A 21,631-nucleotide genomic window follows, 5' to 3' on the forward strand; every position below is an offset into this window, starting at 1 on the left:
CATTTTTGGGATTTATTGCAATGCACCTTCTATACTCGTGCCCATGCTTCATTAGCATTTCCCCCGTCTCATGCTGTCTGACTGTCGTCTCATCCTCTCTGTCTCATCTGTTGCAGGCGGAGTCAAAGGATGAAGCAGAGAAACCCAGCGAGTCTGCAGAAAAGCCAGCCGAGACAGAGAAGGAAAAAATTGAGACTACAGAGAAATCTGAGCCACAGGAAGAGGAAGAGAGTGAGGCAGGAGAGACCAAGACAGCAGGTACAGATACTGACAGCGACAGCGCCACTGAATGCTCACGGGATTGTCTGAAATCTGACACAAGCTGGCTGTAATCTACTTTACCATGGTGCCTAATAACAGTTGCTGTCATACAAAAAATGTACATGTCCAAACCTGCTATCTAACTCCTAATTTAATGTCCACATTAAATCAAAATGTACAATGTTTATTTTACTAGCACACAGTAGTAGTTCGTATTAAAGAGAGTTCACACAAAAATGAAAATTTACCCACCCTCAAGTCATTTCAAAGCTTTGAGTTACTTTTCTGTGGAACACAAAAAATGATAGTTTGACAGTTATTAAAAAATTAAATTTCTTATTAGTTTTTCCTACTATGGAAGTCAATGGTTACAGGTTTTTAGCATTTGTCAAAATATGTTCTTGTTTTTTTCAACAGAAGAAACTCAAACAGGTTTGTGACAAGTGAATGATGATTAAGCGATGACAGATTTTTCAATTTTGGGTGAACTATCTCTTTTAAGGTGAACAGTCAGTTCAAGTTATCCACTGAAAAAAGCAGAATGAAATGTTTTGGTAACCTTTAATCAAGGTTTGACCATTTGCTTTTACTAATTCCTTTACTAATGACATCAGTTTGACTGCTTGTGTGAAATATTTTTAGCCTCCAATTGTTAGTTTGCTATGAGTATGATGAGAGCAACAGCACGGAAACAAAACCCCACCCCCTACTTAATGCGGGTGCAATGGTTCAATCTACTCATGGTTCGGTATGTATCATGGTTTCAGGGTCACGGTTTTGGTACGGTCTGTGCTATGCTTAGGAAAAATGCCTACAGAACAGTTCAAAGAACAATAAACATATTAACATTATTTAAAAAAACACCTAACTGCTTAGTTACATTTGTTTTTATTAACAAACCAATGTTAATAATGCATATTCTGAACCGAGAAAGTTTAAAGTTCCGACCTATGGCTGAGGCTATTAACTAAGGGCCGTTCACGTATTGCATCTTTTGTGCACGCAATTTCGTTATTTCCAATGGCACGTGCTCACACTTTCCAGGTGCCGCAAGCGCACTGCAAGTCATGTGACAAGAAATGACCCAGCAGCTTCATACTTTGTATGAAATATTCATGTATATAAAAAATTACAAGATAAAAATACCAAACATTTTTGTTATATACAGAGTACCCGCGGGGTCTTAAAAGCATTGAAAAAGTCTTAAATTTGATAATCTCAAATTAAGGCCTTAATAGCCTTGAGTTTGGTATACAAAGTCTTGGAATTCGTTACAAAGGTCTTCATTTAAATCATTTATTTTTGCCTTTCCTAGTATTAAGTTCATACCGTAACAAATTTACAATTATTAAAAACTCATGCAGCGTAACGTGGAGTGCACATTACGCTCCACGTCATTGTAGCTACATTCTCGTGGGGAAGCAAAACTGCATACATTACTAAATTTGGATTGGCTCCATTTATAACTAAAGAACTGACTGACCAGGTCAATAAGGCCAACAGGTTTGTGGTCATGTTCGACGAGAGTCTCAATAAGATGTTGAAAAGTAAGCAGTTGGTCCTTCCTATTTGCTACTGGGTGGACCACCACACTGTTGCGTATGTATTAAATATAACTGATAATTGAAAAAAATAATTTTATTCAATTCAAGTAGCGCACTTATACATAATTATTTTCTAGAGTTCAAAATTTATACAGATTTGACATTTTCCCCTCTTCTGTCGGAATGGGTACGAAGTTGGCATTAAATTTTTATTTGAAATGGTATTAAAAGGTCTTAAAGCCTTGAATTTCATTTGGAGGAAACTGCCTTTCATTTCCCAGTACTGGGGTGCTGTGTAAAACATATATGCTGGATAAGTTGGCGGTTCATTCCGCTGTGGCGACCCCTGATGAATAAAGCGACTAAGCCAAAGGAAAATTAATGAATTCCTTTTCAGCCAGAGGTTCAGCCGCCTAAGAATACATTTGTTCTCTTTAAAAGGGAAATACTTGGCTAATATGTAGCTTAGATTTACATTAGACAAATACTTTTTTTTTTTTTTTTAATACTTAATATTTTTATTTATTGATTTATTGTTTTGACATATTTTCAGTCTAAAATTATTACTTATGTTTAAATGGCCAAAATGTTTTTCCACTTATATTTAAGTCCAACGAGAAATGGACTCTTGTTTGTATTATTTTGTGCTGATTTGGTTGCTGAGCAGCAATAAATAATAATTTTAAATATAAGGAGTTTTCATGTGATTTACTAAACTAGTAGTGTTTTGAAATTAATGAATGCATAATGATAATAATCTAAATCTATAATCGTTGCATCCCTAGTGATGTCTAGAATCCATTGAGTTCAGGAGACGTGGCTTTGGATTGCAATTTAAAAGGTTGGATGTAGACTTTCAGGGCTATCAGGTTAATGTTAGCATTTTTCAAGATCCATGATAAAAACAATAGACCAAATATTTTTTTCCAAAACATTATCAAGTCAGTTAACTTCATTCTAAAATGTCTTAACAAGCCCATATGGTGCATTTTGTTTCAGAGAAAGAAAAGGAGGAGGCCATGGAGACCACAGAGGAAGGGAAGGAGGATGATGAGGAGCAGGAGGAAGGAAAGAAAAAGCTGGAGTTGGATATCGGAGAGGGCAACATCGCCACTGCTGCCGCCGCCGCTCTGGCATCTGCTGCCACCAAGGCAAAGGTAAGGCATCCCAGACTGCAACGTTTAGCAGTTCTTGAACTTCCTCTGTTGACACCGACTGCTTTGTGCAGCTCTCTCCAATCAGAGTTTTTAGTTTTTATCACTCTGGTGGCAGACTTGATTTCATGTGCTGTCTTTTCTTGTTTTCTTTCTCAGCACTTGGCTGCAGTGGAGGAGAGGAAGATCAAGTCTCTTGTTGCTCTGCTAGTGGAGACTCAGATGAAGAAGCTGGAGCTCAAACTCAGACACTTTGAAGAGCTGGAGACCATTATGGACCGTGAGAAGGAAGCTGTAAGAATATTTTTTTATGACTTATTTTACATGTTTATAGATAAATTCACCCTTCCTTTCCAACTCTGCTCCAAAACATAACTGCATATTATGGTTGAATCACTATTAGTCTATTTTATTCATGAATGGCCAACATTTAATCATTAATTGAATATCTTGCATCTGGCATTATCGTGCTTTGCAAAGCAAGCAGAGCCAGTGGAAAATACATTTCAAGCTTAACTTAAAGGGCACCTATGATAATTTTTTAAGCTGTTCGGACAGATCTGTGTGTAGGTGTAGTGTGTCCACAGTCATATTGGGGTGATATAAACACAATGTTGGATCCTGATGTTAAAATAGGATCCAAATCCCTCCCATTTTGAGGCGGACGGCAACGTGACGTAGGAGTGCAGTTTCCCTGCCCACCAAATTCATTGATAGCCGCGGATTAACATGTCTCCGCAGTAACGCGTATAATCACATCACAAGACAGGACGAGCATTGTCGGCGCCAGTTGTGTAGTGGTTAGTGCGTCGACACATGCACTCCAGTGCTCACGGCAACCCGAGTTCGATTCCGCCTTGCGGTCCTATGCCGATCCTTCCCCTCTCTCTGCTCCCCAGGCTTTCCTGTCAATACTCTCTACTGTCCTGTCTAATAAAGGTGAAAACCCTGAAAAAAAAAGACAGGACGTGCACAAAGCAACTGTGATTAAAAGATCTGTTCCGCTCTCTGTAATCATCATCAAATGTGATCAAGAATGAGTTTTACAAGTGTAAAACATTTTTAAAGCAGAGCATGTTTGTAATGAATTACAGCGATTTAACCGTTTTTATCACCACAGCCGCATGTCAGTACAATTATAAAAGAAGACGTTTCAATCCCAGTTTGTGGACATTAAATCAGGTTTATTTTGTACATAATGGATATCCATACAGCAGTTAATACATGGGTCCTGTCACATTGGCCATGCAAAAACAGTGCAAAGTTAAACTCATCGTTGCAACTCCACAACAAATACATCAAATAATCATTGGGAAAGTTCTTACTGGAGTATTTCTCACAAACTTTATGTAAGATGTGCTTGCTTCATGTCTATCAATGTGCTGTTTATCTGAAGCAGCAAGGTGGAGATTGAGACCCTCTCACAGGCACGTGGGAATGGTAGGCGGTGAGAACTAGCATTAAAGGCACAGGTAACAAAAACAGCTACGAGATGCTCAGAGCTAAAATTTACAAACTTCAGAAAGCTATAATAAATAATCTGATGGGTGTTTTGAGCTGAAACTTTACAGACACATTCTGGAGACACGAAAGACTTATTTTAAATCTTGAAAAAGGGGTATAATAGGTTTTTGTTGTATCATGTAGTCTTGTTTCTACACACCAGAGGTGCTCTTCTCAAGAGTCTTGACCAGCTCTGCAAAACGCTTCAGCAAATGTGGCTGAAGATAGTAACCCATTTTAGCTGATGTAAATAGTGCATGAAGGATGTGTCTTTATTTAGACCTGCCCAGTGGTGGTTCATTTCCTGAGTTCATAAATTCACTGAGTATTACAAAGGCTGCGTCTACTTGTAGTTTCTTAAGGAATCCCTAAATAGATTGGGTAACACTTTAGTGCCATGTAAAAAAAGAAATATTATTTGTATTAATATTGCTGTATAGTTCACCCAAAAAGGAGCATTTGCTGTTTATTTCTAGTGTGAATTGATACGTTTGGGGGCTAAAGAAGTGAAACAACAAAGTTGTCTCAAAAAAAACCCCTAAATAATTGTGTTTAAGCTCGTTTAACAACTAAAATATTATTTCGAATGCAGCACATCCAAAATTTTTCATCATCCTTTTTTTTTTTCTTCTTCGTCAGGACATAAAATTTAGCTGAAACTGCTCCTCTGTGATTTTCATAAAGTGCAAGTCAACATCTAGCAGCACATTTAGATATAAAAGAACATTTACAGACAAAACATAATTAATAACGGTCACTCCTAATGATATACTGAAGTCTCATGAAGCGCAAGAATCTATCTGTGCCAGGAACAACATTATTTACCAGACCCCCTAGTTTTTTTTTACTATCACTGATTTAACACTGAATCGACAGAGTCGCAATTTTTTGTGCAAAAAATGTAACCAAAGTGGTCCTTTGTTATTCACAGGGGTTACATTCAAAAAATAACCCGCAGTAGGTGAAATCTGAAGTAGTCATCTTTATTTTTTACACCTATTCTAGATGTTTTAGGCTGTAAAACCCCTCACTACACACTTTATATACTTTTCTCAGACAGGCATTAATATTTTCACACTTTCCCTTCTTGTTTAAACACCCTCAAAGTTCAAACCCTCGTCAGAAAATAAGTTGAGTATTATAGAATGAAACGAAAGATCAAAAGCATTTGATCCTCATTTATTTATTCCGTAATGGCGCCCTACTGCTGCAAAACTGCGAGGCAATGAAAAGTGAACTGCATTATAGCGAGGGATCACTGTAATCTCATAAAACATCCAATTCTAAACCATTAATCAAATTATATTTATTCAGATAGTTTGCAGTTAATTGATTTACATGACTTATAGTTTGTTAGTTAACTTTATTTGTCCCCGTAGGAAAATTTCATTTGCAGCATACACACTCACAGAGACTTTTGACATTTCACATTTGGCTTATATATCTATATAAATAAATCATTTACAAACATGGAACCCCTGCTCTAAATAAATATTCAGTCTACTAGCCATCAACTGAGGGAGGAGGAATTTAAAAAGTTAATCGCGTGTGTATAAATGATCATTTTTTCCTATTTCTCAAACATCTGGAAACACAATATCGACAACCTGATGGTAACAATTGGAAGGTGTTTGATAAAAAATGTCTCTCATCATTGACAATCAAGAGAGCCTTATTTAGTACTCCTTTCTTTATATATAATATAGTATAGACTTTGCATAAGAAGCACACGTGATGTATTTGAGTGTCTCTGGAAAAAATAACGTCCTGCGCCCTCACAATTCTAACATTGTATGAAAGTGGGGGGAAATTGTTTTTCAGCCTGTGCAGTAAGCAGACATGGATGAAGCGTGAGTGATTTACATGTGAAGTCAATGCAAAGCTGCGATTTAGACATCCTGTGGCGAAAATCGAGTGAATAACGCATCGCAAATTGGGTGTTTTGTAAGTGGGTGTTGACATGCTTCAGACTACAAAAGAAAGTCTTACAAATGGAGCAACGGAACACACAGGAAAAACAAGCAACTTACAATGATGGAGATTGGTTCAAGGATGACGGCCGCTGGACGTGACCGAATTGAAGGACATTATTTGTGCTTTACATGTATGGCTGGTATTATGATGTGCGTCAAATTGATAAATGAAATTTACAAATTGATAAACTCTCTCCGCCGTTTGCAGGAGAAACCGCTTCCCTGCCATTTCCCTTTTTTAGATCTTGTCTTGACAAGAGACCGAAATAAAGGTTTATTTTTATGATTTGTGTCAAAGATTACACATCTAACAGAGTAGGCTACCTAATATGGTAAATAAGATATCATATATTTTTTATATTTAAATATTTTATTAAATCTTAATTTTCTGCAAATTTCTGGGAATTACCACCGCGAAGTCAGTCGTTTTTATCGCAAAAAAAAAAATCGCAAAGAAAATTGTGAAAAACTAGGAGGTCTGATTTACAGTTATTACATTTGTTCCACATGCACTGTAAAGTGTCCTAAGCATGATCACAGTAAATGGCCTGTTTTTAGTTTGCTCCATCAACACTGAATCTTTCAACTTTCAATGATATGGAACCAGATGTAGATATACCAGATGTTGACGCCACTTCTCAAGCGAACAGATCAGATTAGAGTGCTTGCAAAATAAATTCAGCCATTCCAATCTAATGATTGGATTGAAAAACAAACTGAAATTTTATGCTTGTGTCAGTAATAAATTGAAACTTTCCCTCGTGTGCCATTTGATTTATGATCATATTTTTCCTCCCTCTTTTTAGCTGGAGCTTCAGAGGCAGCAGCTTTTGACCGAGCGACAAGCCTTCCACATGGAGCAGCTGAAGTACGCTGAGATGAAGGCCCGTCAGCAGATGGAGCAGCAGGCAGCGGTGCAGCAGAACGCTGGAGGACATCATGGTCCTCCTCCACACGGCCCCCCTCCAGGCATGCACCCTGGACATCCAGGACATCCTGGACACCCCGGCCCTGCATTTCCACCCATGCACCACTCCATGGGTCCACATCACACCCCTCAGACAGGTCAGCGCTCACCGTGAGCTTCTGGTTGATGTGTTTGAGTTGCTTCATCATAAACAAAACATCTCATTTGTGGCAAAATTCCTAATCACGGTTGTTTTGGTCAGAACTGCTATCTAAGTTATTTGACAATAGTTTAAATGAATGATTGTGTTCATTTTACAAGATTGCTGTATATTTAATTATAACTTAAATTGGAACTTGGCCACGGGAATTTGGCATTTTTCTTTGGATCAATTCTGATACATGCATGTAGACATTTTTTTTAACTCTCCTGTCGTGTTCACATCCTGCCCCTTTATTTTTATTCAACATTCTTTAGCTGTAAATAATGTCTCAAAGTAGCGTTTAACATGAATTTACAGAATTAGACCTAAAATAACTGCAATGAAAATAAAAATAGGCGCTGAAATTATATTACAAAATTAACACCAGATGACAGAAATCAAAATTCTTTGTTTTATTGCTAATAGACAGTTCGCTAAAATAACTATCACAGGGTCTGATTTATCAACCAGCAAAGCACAAACAAAATGCTATCATTTCCTGTGTCCTGATTGATCGAATTTTCACTCCTTCAAGTGTACTAATATAGGGAATAGTGACTGAGGGTATATATGGTGAGCATAGACACAGAACCAGCACTAGTTGTACTTTGGTCATTTTTGAGCGAGATAATAACAGTCTAATATAATAATATAATTGTTGCTAAGCTAAAAGTGCTCCTGCTAGACGCAGAGATTGGCTGAATAGAGATAGAAAGAAAGAAAGAAAGAAAGAAAGAAAGAAAGAAAGAAAGAAAGAAAGAAAGAAAGAAAGAAAGAAAGAAAGGGAGCAAGATTCCTTCTCAGTGCTTCTTTCCAGAGAGAGAGAGAGAAAAATAAGTAAATAAACAAAAAGAAAGAAAGAAAGAAAGACACAGATGGATTCACATAACAGACACCCAGTCTGTGTGAAGATATGATGCATTGTTTTATCAGGAAGTTGATTCTCGTTGGAGGATCCAACACTTTCATGGCAATTCATAACTTATTGGTTTAGTAGCTAATCTATATGAATTTGTACGATCTCATTCATATAGTTTTCTACAATTTGCTTATCCCCAATGATGATCTGGTTTAGGGGTGGGGTTGGGCCTCTTTTTAAAAATCATACAATTTTGTACGACTGAACTCATATGAATTAGCCACTAAACTGACAGAACGTAAAATAGTTATGTTTCCTTATGAGATCAGGCTGGAGGATTGGCAAAAAAGCGCGTAAAAGAGATGTGTGTCTGCAAAAGACATTGTTCAGTCTGAAGTGAGTGAGTGAATATAGCCTAGATACCCATTCATTTCTATGGCGGTCACTTTTGACCGGGAACACCACAAGTGTAACAAGGTTAATTAAAACACTCCAAATTCAATGAAGATGATCATCACTTTTATATGCTCAAATGCATAGTGTAAAGGATGTCATAAGGCCTTGAGGCAACCAGATGTAAAACACAATATTTAGGGGTGATTTAAATTGTCGGTCAGATTTGACCCGAACAGGACAGGAAGGTTAATACAAACGGATAGTTCACCCAAAATAAACTGTCACTATTTACTCACCCTACAAGCCTGTTTGAGGTGCTCTCTTCAGTTGAACATCAAAAAAGATATTTTAAAGAATGTTGGAAACTTGTAGTCATTAACTTCTGTAGAATTTTTCCTCAGCTATGGCTGTTAATTGTTACTAGTTTTCAGTATTTTTCAAAATATCTTTTGTGTTAAACTGGAAAAAAGGTTTAAAAAAATGTTCGTTTCGAACCATTTGAGATCAAGTTTTTTGGTTAAACTATCCCTTTAAAAAACCATTATCAGCAAAACTGCCGCATAATTTTGAGGTCTATTGCCTATAGATGAGCCTCTTACCCAGAAGTCACTTTAAAACTGGTCAATGTGGCAAACTGACACATAAAAATGAGCAAAACCGGTGTGAAAAACTTTGCCATCATTTGACACTTCTGATCACATGGATTCTTATGGCAATGAGTGGGTTTTTCATTTGTAATAAGAGTTTAAAATCAAGCACATTCCACAATATATTGCATTTTATTAGTCATACTGCATAATTTGGAACTTTGGTTTTGACTTATAAAGAATGGAAAGTGTCACAATTGTAATGTATATGGCTCAACTCAATTATATTTTCCAGTACATTTATTTCACAATGAAGCAATTATGTACATTATTCATCCTTACTCTAGAATGCAAATATCTCTCTTCACTCTTTCATCTCTCTGACACTAATGACCCGTTTTCATTGAGTGGTACGGTACGGGTCACCTTTATCAGGCTTGTGTCTTCACTGGTACCAATGGTACCCTTTTGGTGGGCATGGTGTACGACAAAGTTTCAGACGACGTCATTCTCGTTCGAGTAAATGTCACAGTAAAGCTGGACGGGTCGTTCACATATCATAAGAGAAGCACTTCTCACAAAACAGATGCTTCATACACTTGTGTATAAATGTTCATAACTAACCTTTCTATGAACATGATTTAATGAACTGCAGATCAATGATAGGCGAAATAGCCTATTGTAATGTCTGCAATTATATAAAATAAATAAATGCAACGTATATGAACACATACAGACCCTTATAGTCTCTGATATGTTACCAATTACAGAAAAACTACACACAGCATACATTTAGTCCTTATTTGGGTTCAAAAACAACTCGCAACATAGCCCAGTCAGAGCAAACCTCTCATATGTGTCTTTAATCTTCACCAGCACATGTATGCTCCTGTTAGAAAGTCATTCCGAGTTCATAATAGTCCAACAGGTGATGATAATAGTTGAACATGACAGTTTGTTCATGGTTTAGGTTGCTGAAAGAATCATTTGCTCCTTTATTTTGGCTTCTCCTTTGTTTATTTTTGCTCTTCACTCTGGCGTTTGTCTGTTTCTGAAAGGATCTAGTGTCAGAAGCTCTTCAATAATCACGTGCACGTTATTATCATCAGCTCAAAAAGTTTATTTCAAATGTAGACTCGCACGCAAGCTCTCTTGAGAAAGTGAAACCACTCACGCTCAGAGGTCTCTTAAACAACAAGAGGGTATACGGCGGATTAAGTTCTTCTAGGCTTTGTGGCTGTTCATCAAGACGACAAAGTTTATTTGAGCTCTGGTCGACCATGGCTTGTTATTATATGCAAATAGTATTACGATGTAATGTCTCGCCTGTGCATTTAAAAATGTAAATCAATAGCATTCAGCTCGGCCTCTCACTCTGCCTTTTGGTACGTTTTTGTTGTGCTAGGGACCCTTTTGAAAAGGTTGCCCAAAAAGTGGTATGGTACAGTTCGCTTTTTAGTACCTTTTTACAGTGGAAACGGCCATAAAAGCGTACCGAACCATACTGCACTACTCAATAGGCCATAACTTTGGGCCAGTTGTTATAGACCTATATAAAATATAACCCGGAATTATAAGTAAGACACATACATATGAACAACAGATTATACAGAGTAAAAAAAAAACTGTGTATCTCATCAAGCGTCTTGCGTTGCTTCAAACAGGACCAATGGTTGGACCAGGTCAGCCTATAGCAGGCCGAATGATTCCTGGACCTCCCCCGCAGGGTGGAATGGCACCAATGATGGGACCTCGGCACCCTGGGCCACCCAACGGCATGTGTAAGTACCCTATAGCCTCTTGTTCCGCTGCACTTCACATTGTTATTTAACTTTTTTTAATGCCGTCATTTTCTCCTTGTAGACCCAGGTCCTCCTCCTCCAACCGCACAGCCTGATGGGATGCCTCCCGGGCCAGTGGGACCCCCTCCATCTGTGCCCGCTACTCGTGCTGCTGAAAACTAAACTATTGCCCCCCCTTCCCTCCCCACCATCCCCACACACGCGTTCACATCCACACGCAGATACACATGCACACTTAAATCCAGATTAATCCGGGATCCCCACAGACCTGCTGTCGTCGCCTTCTGTAGATTTGCCTTGCTGATGGGTGGGTCATCTCTAAAGCCTCTCTCTCATTCTCCCTCTCTCTCCGACTGAGCTGAGCACTCTCCGTAACATTCACACGCTCAGGGCACAAAGTCAAGAGTCAGTCCTCCGTCTCTTGTCTAGTAATAGCACTGGCCTCTCTTCGTTTTCTGTCCCCAGTGTTTGTTTGGAAAGCATGTCGCAGGCTCCAGTGTCCTTCCTGTAATGTGACTGATGGAATCATATATGTATATTGTGTGCTAATCCACGTAAAAGCTAAACGCTCCCAGATTGAACTCACACTGTAGCTGCGAGATGTTTTCTCCGCTGACCTGGAGTCCTGCGGCATCCGCTGTCATACGTGTTCGTGGTGCGGTATCCATATCAGCCGGTGGCTTCATCGAGCTTCCTCTTACTATTTACATCCTCATCTAGCTGATAATCTACCTCACCGGTGCAATCCTGTTCAATCCGTGCACGGTGTGTGAAGCAGACTCGCTTTAAATTGGAGATCGCAACTCCCACACGCCCCAACAACTGCTGTGTTCTTTTAGAGATGTACCCACGCATGCATTAACCCTTGTTTGCTTCAGATGCTGTGCAGATGTTGGAACACGTACACAAACCTGCCTCTGTGTAGTTCTGCTGACGGAGGTCTATATGGTATCACGCTGAAGTGATGGAGGAACCTTGCTTATTTTAGGTGTAGCTGGCCTTCCCCTTAGGTGCTGACAGAGTAGCTGCCCCGCCTCGCTCTACCTCTCTCACTTTACTACCTCTCTTCTCTTTCCTTCTCTCTTGTTTTTGGCTGTTCTCTGTTTCCTTTTTGTGTGTGCGCCCATGTGACTGCTGCATTACTGCTGTGTGGAGGCTTTCGTCCTCCTCCTCCTCAGGTGAACCAAGCCCTCGCTTCAACACGGCCCGCCCCGCTACACTACTACACACATATACACACACATATATATATATATTTCCTCTTCCAAAACTTTCCAGGCTCTACATCACAGGAAAATGGGGTTAAACCCTGATCCCCTGACCCCCACATATATATCTTTTATTGCTTTTTATTTTATGGTAATGTATTTTTAAGAAAATAAAGTTTGTGTAGACTCAGCTATCGCTGTTCTTGGACGTTTGTAGCTTTCTCTTTTCATTTTTAAAGCCGGCACATTGATACTGAGACCTAAACACTGTCTAAATAAAGTGGGTTCTTGTTTTTTGTATATGAAGACTGCTTTCTGTTTCAAGATTCTGGAGCCTTCGACCTGTTTTGATGCATTTAAACTCGAAGTTAATTTAAAGATTACCATATTATAATGTACACTCACCAGCCACTTTATTAGGTACACATTACTAGTACCGGGTTGGACTCCCTTTTGCCTTAATTGCCTTAATCCTTCATGGCATAGATTCAACAAGGTACTGGAAATATTCCTCAGATTTTGCTTCATATTGACATGATAGCCGACTGCACATCCATGATGTGAATCTCCCTTTCCTCCACATCCCAAAGGTGCTCTATTTGATTGAGTTCTGGTGACTGTGGAGGCCATTTAAGTACAGTGAACTCATTGTCATGTTCAAGAAACCAGTCTGAGATTATTCGTGCTTTGAAATTGCATGTTATCTTGTTGGAAGTAGCCATCAGAAGATGGTTACACTGTGGTCAAAATGTGATAGACATGGTCAGCAACAATACTCGGGTAGGCTGTGGCGTTGACACGATGATCAATTGGTACAGTACTAATGGGCCCAAAGTGTGCTAAGAAAATATCCCCCACACCATTACACCACCACTACCAGCCTGAACCGTTGATACAAGGCAGGATGGATCCTTGCTTTCATGTTGTTGATGCCAAATTCTGACCCTACCATCCAATGTCCCAGCAGAAATCGAGACTCATCAGATCAGGCAACGCTTTTTCAATCTTCTGTTGTCCAATTCTGGTGAGCCTCTGCAAATTGTAGCCTCAGTTTCCTGTTCTTAGCTGACAGGAGTGGCACATGTGCCGCTGTAGCCCATCTGCTTCAAGGTTGGACGTGTTGTGCATTTAGAGATGCTCTTCTGCGCCAGTGGTGTAGTGGTTGGTGGGTCGACACATGCACTCCGGTGCTCATGGCGACCCTGGTTCGATTCCCGCCCCATGGTCTTATGCCAATCCTTCCCCTCTCTCCGCTCCCCATGCTTTCCTGTCAATAATCTCTACTGTACTATACATTAAAGGTGAAAACCCAGAAAAAATAATTATAAAAAAAAAAAAAAGAGATGCTCTTCTGCATACCTCGGTTGTATCGAGTGGTTATTTGAGTTAATATTGCCTTTCTATCAGCTGCAACCAGTCTGGCTATTTTCCTCTGGCATCAACAAGGCATTTGCACCCACAGAACTGTGGCTCACTGGATATTTTCCCTTTTTCTGCCCATTCTCTGTGAACCCTAGAGTTGGCCGTGCGTGAAAATCCCAGTAGATCAGCAGTTTCTGAAATACTCAAACCAGCTTGTTCGGTACCAACAACCATGCCACATTCAAAGTGACTTAAATCATCTTTCTTCCCCATTCTGGTGCTCGGTTTGAACTACAGCAGATTGTCTTGACCATGTCTACACGCCTAAATGCATGGAGTTGCTGCTATGTGATTGGTTGATTTGAAAGTTGCTTTAACAAGCAGTTGTATCTAGTAAAGTGGCCAGTGAGTGCATTTAATTCCACTGAAGTCCCTTTCAGAGTTTAAAATATTGATGACAGAATATTAATTCGTGTTGACGCGCAGTTTGGTTTATAGTTTCTAGTGTAAATGGAATGCCCTAAGAGTGTGTAACTCCAAAATGCTTAGACCGTGAAATCAGAGATAAAGCCATCATAACTGTTATGGTTATTGTATACAGCTATTTTCAGTAGCTTTTCAGTCTTCAAGGGTGGTTCACTAGGTCATTTTTTTGTTTGCAATTGCCCATTCAAATGCACTTTGTCAAATTCGAAGCCTTCTGTGATGGGTACATCATACTAGTATTCTAAGAAACTTGTGTAATCTCTAACCCAGATAATCCAGCATGTGGAGGGCTAGAAAGTGTTAGACTGTACCTGAGAAGGTTGCTGTGGGGTACCCTCACTCACCACCCCCTATACCAGCAGTCCACTAATATAGCCCACTTGTGCAAGCGAATGACACAAATTGTGCAAGTTTGTGCTTTTCTGGTTGATGAATCCATCAAACAGATTAGATTTTAATCATCTTGGTCAGATCTTGTGGTTATTTAATTTAAAATAGTAATCGATTACTAATGAAACGATTCGATTTCTGTCATGTATACAAACATTCATTTAACAATTAAATAAAACTTCCATAGGACTAAACCCCATCCAGTGGAATTCAGTGGCAGTGGTGTAAAGTAACTAATTACAAATACTCAAATGACTGTAATTGAGTAGTTTTTCTCAGGAATTGTAATTTACTGAGTAGATTTTAAAATGTGTACTTACCCTTGAGTACATTTTTAGTGCAGTATCAGTACTTTTACTCCACTGCTTTCCTTCAATCAGTCACTACTTAATTTTTTCTTGTCTATGGGGATTCGAAAAATCAGTCCTGCGAGTCAAATCACACATAGAAAGTAAATCCATCATAATAAACTACCTCAAGATATTGGCGATTTATAATTGCAGCAAACTGTTTGGACATCTTGGACACTTTGAATACTTCCAAAGTCTTTACACACATTGACCCAAAGACTGCTTGGATGCATGTCACTGATGAGAAGAGGACGGATGTTGACTGTATGATGACCGAAATGGCCTTAAACACCCAGCAGGCACAAGACGTCAACATGATGTCAGATTGCCGCTGTACCCCAACGTCATGAGGATGTTGCATTTTGTTTGGAAATGAAAATCGAGTTGATGTCAGAACCCAACCTCAGGCAAATGTCAATGTCCAACCTAAAACCAACCAAATATCAACTTCTAATTATGTAACAGCTTGATGTTGTGTGGACGTTACCAATATTGACATTTATCAGACATTGGATTTTGGTTGTCAAACCTGATGAATAAATGTCAGTATTCGATGTCAATATGATGTTGGTTTTTGTTGTTGGGTCGACGTTGGATTTTGGTTACTTTCTAAGAACCTAAAATCGACCAAATATCAACTTCATTTGGCGTCATTATTGGATATTGGACTAATACTGAAACTAATAAAAACTAAAATATAAACTCAGTCGTAAAAACTAGTAAATCTATCTCTAAAACTAATTAACACTAACTACATTTGAAAACAAAAAGTCAAAATGAAATTGAAAAATCCTAAACTATTATAACCTTGAGCCGTTGAGTGTATGTATGGTTGTACCCTTATTGCAGTGCTTCGTGGGATTGATTGAGTGCACTTCAAAAGGTCCACTATGGCTTCTGACACTACTACAAATAGCTGGGCACTTTAATATTGCTATATGTATAGGTATGGTATAGGGCAGGGATGCTCCACCCTGTTCCTGGAGATCTACCTTCCTTCAGGTGTCAGTTTCAACCCTCACCAATCACACTGCCTGTAATGATCAAGTGGTGTATGGGTTCTAATTGATTGGTTCAGGAGTGTTTGAATGGGGTTGGAGCTTTAACTCTGTAGGAAGGTTGATCTCCAGGAACAGGGTTGAGCACCCCTGGTATAGGGGCTATTTTGGAGGCAGCCCTGGCCTGCGACAATGTTAGGTAGTTAGTGCATGTCCAATTGATGTCCACGTGAGTTACTGAACCAAGAGTTTCTTAACACAACATTGCCCAGCTTATCACACTCTTGACAGACTTGTCCCACAGTGACATCAGTTCCACCCATAAACAGCACACGCACACAGAGACGTCCATGTAGACTCATTGTATCAGGAAACTTCCATTCAGTTCTTCCAGTGCTGACAGTGAACAGGGTTTGTTAGGCATGCATGGACCAACCAAATGTATGCAGCAACAGCAGCACAAAAAAGATATAAAAAAAAACTTGTTGCTGGCGGGTGCCTCAGTGGTTAGCGCTGTCACCTCACAGCAAGAAGATCGCTAGTTCGAGTCCCAGCTGGGTCAGTAGGCATTTTTGTGTAGAGTTTGCATGTTCTCACTGTGTTGGTGTGGGTTTCTTCCGGGTGCTCTAGTTTCCTCCACAGTCCAAAGACATTGCTATAGGTGAATTGAATAAACTAAATTGGCTGTAGTTATGTGTATCCCAGTACTGGGTTGTGGCTGGAAGGGCATCCACTGCATAAAACGTATGCCAGAATAGTTGTTGGGTCATTCAACTGTTGCAATCTCTGATAAATCAGAGGCTAAGCCGAAGAAAAATGAGGAATGTATGGTTGCTGGCACCAATTGACTTCCATAGTCATTTTTTTTTCAGACTATGGAGATTGATGGGTGCTAGCAACAAACATATTTCAAAATATCTCCTGTTGTGTTCAACAGAATAAAGAAACTTATTAAGGTTTAAAACATGAGGCCATTTTCATTTTTGGGTGAACTATACCTTTAATTTGTGGCTTTGTTTGGAAACATTCAACAAAATTTCCTTCACTTAAAATTGTTTGTAGTGTCGATTCACTGCAGGCTATATTGATTATTTGAATACTGGAGAAATCATGCCTTAAAGAGCCCCTATTATGGGTTTTTAAATAGGACCTTCCGTGCAGTGTGTAACTCAGTTTCAAGTGAATGAAAACATCCAGCTGAGGTTTAAATCTAAAAGTGCAGCATGTTTAAAACTATTGATTCTTTAGCGAATTGTTTGACTCAGAGTCGAATAAAGAATCGAGTTGGGTTCGGATCTTTTGTTTGATCGCATCCATGTCGATACGGTACATCACCAAATATGTGGTTCCAGATCCGGTAAAATGTGAACGTGCTTTCCCACACTAGCGGGGGATCACGGGATTGATCATGACGCGAAGATGACTATTACTGACAGATGGAGATTCGGCTGCGTGGAATAAAGGGTTAAAGTTCATTTTCACAACAATACCACAGTATAGCCAACGTAGTGCTGTGTTTGTTCCTGTCATTTTTCTGATGTTTAATACAATAACCTATGCTGCAATGCGGGATTTGCCAGCCATTTGCTATTGAAGGAGCAGCAGAGACTATGGGACTTTGTCAGTAACTGTTACAATTTAAATGGACCAGTTTCTTCTTCCTCCGGATCATAAAAATTGTTCATTAAAATTGTTTCCTCGTTTTGTGTAGTTTGCAAAATATGTTTAATTGTGTGTTATAAAGTTGTAATCAGGACTGGAGCAAGCAGAACTGGCGAACGGCGATCACGTCACCCTCAAGCCAAAACTGAAAGTGACCGGATTTGCGGATGAAAGTGAGGACCGGGGGGTTTGCGGACGCCACCCTCACTATTCTTCTGCCCTAGACGGTCGCCTCTATGCATGCGCCGGCCCTGGTTGTATACACACCGCGCAGCTTGTAATCACATATCGATTATAGATCAGTGCTTGTACTGTACTGTATCTCTTAGGTTAAATCTGTATGGGGCTGTTCACATATGGCGTCCAAAACCATGTTAAAAACGTGACGCCTGCTTCTTCCTTTACCGATTTTAAAAGCGTTTCTGAGCTGACGATCCTCTGCTGTTTGCCTTTGCTATGGCCACCATCAGCTGTTCATACAGAGGAGGCGCAGTCAATTTTCACAATAGTTCAACTTTTGCCAGTGTGCGGATTAATACTGAACGTGTGTCGCTGTTATTACTTGGGTTAGGGTTAAGAGTAGAGCAATACGCTGGTCTTTAACTGGATTTATTCATTGCAATCCTGCATTGGGCTCTCACATACTCTCTGGCTGCTATTTCATAGCTGTGGTGGGCTTTTCTCTCTGTCTCATGCTGAACGCAGTCGACCAATCACAACAGACTGGGTCATCGGCCCAATCACCACAATTTAGCTTCGCGCTAAGGCTTCCAGCCCATCAGCGCTAACTACTGAGCTCCCCCCCCCACATCTTCTCATATATTGATTGGATAGTCACTTTGTGTTTGAATGTGTGTTCCTCTGCCTCCACGTGGAGTATTTACAGCTGTTATTTATGCATGCTGTAATGATACCAGATGAGGCCCAGGTCATAAAATCATGCTTGTGGTGTAGCTAAACGCCCAGTGACTTTGGGAGACATTAAACACCTTCTCCACTCAAATATAGGTTGGTTTTGCAGCCTCTTTTTATTATTTTATTAGGATCAGCTCAAGGGATGGATTTTCCTATTTGTTTTGACATGGTCTGCCTGCTTCACTTTGTGTTTGGGTGTATGAATTACAATAAACGGTGTATTAAAAGAATGCTCGAGCTAATTAAAGCTTTTTCTATTAGTGACGGCACAATTAATTAGTCAATATATGGCCACAGTGAGATTTTTATCAGCCAAGCCCAGTGTCTTGCTGACAAAAGAGGATTTTCTGCTTGCTGTTACTTAAATATCAATAAACTTTAATGCATATTTTTGGTTTTCTTATTAATATACCCATTCAAAATGTTGTGGTTGGTAAGATATAATTATTTAAGTGTTTTTTTTTTTAAGTCTTTTATGCTTATTAGGGCTGCGTTTATTAGATCAAATTGCAGTAAAACAGTAATATTGTACAATATTTTACATTGTTAAATAGCTTCAGCTTTCGGCAATCAGTTTAATTTCTTAAAGAGCACCTATGGTGAAAAATCTACTTTTCAAGCTGTTTGGACAGACGTGTGTAGGTATAGTGTATAGACCGACATATTGGGCTGATATAAACACAGCCAGTCCTTTTTTTTCAATATAACAACAGAAAAACGGTGGACCAATTGGAGCGGTTTTCAGAGCGACCGCAATTTGACGTAGGAGTGCGGTCCCCCCGCCCACCAATATTGATTGACAGGCGCACATCACCATATGCTCAGTTTGCTGTTTCACGTCCGCCATTTTCAGCGTGTGAGTCAAAGTGATGTCACTAAAGGAACACCCTTACTCTGTTTTTAGATGTAAGGCTCATTGGGCTCAACACAAGATCAACAGTCACCACATGAACGCTCTAATCGGAATTATTGTTTGTAACTTTAGTTTGTTTGTAGGTAGGTTTGCAAACATGTGTACTTGTTTTCATTGCGTCTACCTTAAACTTCAGCCGTTTGCATTTCTCGCGGTCACAGAAGCTCCCTGTGATCTTCGTTGCCTCACGTGCGCGTCTCTCCATTGGAAATAAAATAACGAACTTGCCTGCAGGTCGTACACCAGAAGCACCACTCTGGATCTGGGTGTTGTTTCGTAGGTGCGACTATCAACCATTTTCGATGACAAGCTGACAAAACATTGCTGTCACTTTGATACAAGTTTTATTTATGGAGAAAATTACAAAGCACTGCAGTGTTTGGGTGTTCTGTGTTTGTAATTAGTCTAACAAAATGTGTATATTCCATACAAGCTGAAGCTAATTGGTCAGTTCTTGTCAGCTGACTTGGGGTGCGCTCCCTGCATTCATTCAACTAGGAGTGTCTGGAAGGCGTGAGCATGTCATGCCGTTTGCGTGCACAAGCCACACACTTCCATTGGAAATAACGAACTTGTACGAACTCTACAAAAGACACGAGATGCAAACAGCCCCTAAAAGGCCGCCATCTTTTGTGATCTCCAGCAATAGATCTTCTTGCACAGACATGATGGATTCACCTGATTTGTTGACAAATGAGTTGCGGATCCATTCCCTGGCAGTTCACAGGTTCTTCACTGAGCATTTTCCACTTTGCTAAGAAACTTTCCAAAGACGTCTGTTTCTTACTTATTTTGCTGCTTGTGGGTTAAATTTTGGCGCTCAAGTGACCGAGATGTAAGAGAGCGAATACGGTCATTTTTCAAAATATAAGATCGTTCAGACTCAGATAATAAATAAAATGGAAATGATTAATGATTTCTTGTGCGGCCCGGTTTGCGGCTTGGTGGTTGAGGACCACTGCTTTAGATTATAAAAAGGCTCTTCACCCTAAAAAACAAATGGTTCTTTTAAGAACACTTCACTGAAAGGTACTTTTTGGGAACAAAAATGGCTATGGCCGGGGCAACACGGTGGCTCAGTGTTAGCACTGTCGCCTTACAAGAAGGTCACTGATTCGAGTCCTGGCTGTGTCAGTTGGCATTTCTGTGTGGAGCTTTCATGTTCTCCCCATGTTTGTGTGGGTTTCCTCCGGGTGAATCCAAAGACAAGCTCTATAGGTGAATTGAATAAACTAAATAAGCCATAGTGTGTGTATGGATGTTTCCCAGTATTGGTTTGCGGCTGAAAGGGCATCCGCTGAGTAAAACATCAACATATGTTGGATAAGTTGGTGGTTCATTCCGCTGTGGCGACCCCAGATAAATAAAGGGACCAAGCCGAAGAAAATGAATGAATGAATGAAAATGGTTATGGCATCCCTACAAAGATACATTTTTTGGAGCTTTTATTGTTTTAGGTGTATTATGAGATCATATCAAACCCATATTGGTCGACCAATCGCTCAGATGTTTGATAATGAACATTAAATTCCTTGATCTGCAGCAGATCTTCAATCGCCCATGAGACAATGAGGTCACTCTGCAGCCGCCCGGGCAAATCTGTCACTTCATTTCTCACTCATCGTCTCCCTCTTTTCAACCCATTTTCCCCTCCCATTTTTTTAGCAGGTTTCCTCTTCCTTCGAGACTTCATTTTCCCACCCTGGTTCTTTTCTTCTCTATCCATCGATGTCCGTCGTTTTGCTTGTGTGTTCTTCCATCAGTCTTCATCCTTCACCTCCGTAACCATGGTGGCGGAAGCAGAGATGTGTGAATAAAAAAAAAAATGAGGGTCTCCGCTCAAAGCCGTAGACTGAGCCACTGCACAAGAGGAATAAGAGGACCGACTGGCAAAACCCACACATATTGTGGTGCTTATGTGGTGATGATTCATTCCTTGAAGGTTATAGGGTTGATTCCCTGGATATTTACATAGACTGAACGCATTTGACTAACAGAGCATCTCCAGTTTCTGATCAACCCTACAACTAGTTGGCTAAATGTGCAGTTTGTTCTTGAATGTCTTCTGTGTTTCAAAGTGATCGACTCCCCGTGGAACTGCAAAGCGCCCCCAAATGTAAAGACTTTGAATTAAAATAGCAAACACTGACAGGCTGTGT

The 21,631-nt window shown here is 39.8% G+C and overlaps 1 protein-coding gene across 1 annotated transcript in view; it reads left to right on the forward strand.

Moving 5' to 3' along the window:
• smarcc1a (SWI/SNF related, matrix associated, actin dependent regulator of chromatin, subfamily c, member 1a) overlaps positions 1–12,586 on the forward strand; it is a 39,837-nt gene extending 27,251 nt beyond the window's left edge. The window contains 6 exon segments of the mRNA XM_056475093.1: positions 117–258; positions 2,805–2,962; positions 3,119–3,253; positions 7,242–7,500; positions 11,051–11,167; positions 11,250–12,586. Coding sequence (XP_056331068.1) covers positions 117–258; positions 2,805–2,962; positions 3,119–3,253; positions 7,242–7,500; positions 11,051–11,167; positions 11,250–11,350 — 912 coding nt within the window. The 3' untranslated portion in view covers positions 11,351–12,586.
• Positions 12,587–21,631: the final 9,045 nt, after the last annotated feature.

The sequence above is a fragment of the Danio aesculapii genome, chromosome 16 (genome assembly GCF_903798145.1).
Source record: "Danio aesculapii chromosome 16, fDanAes4.1, whole genome shotgun sequence".
Classification (NCBI taxonomy): domain Eukaryota; kingdom Metazoa; phylum Chordata; class Actinopteri; order Cypriniformes; family Danionidae; genus Danio; species Danio aesculapii.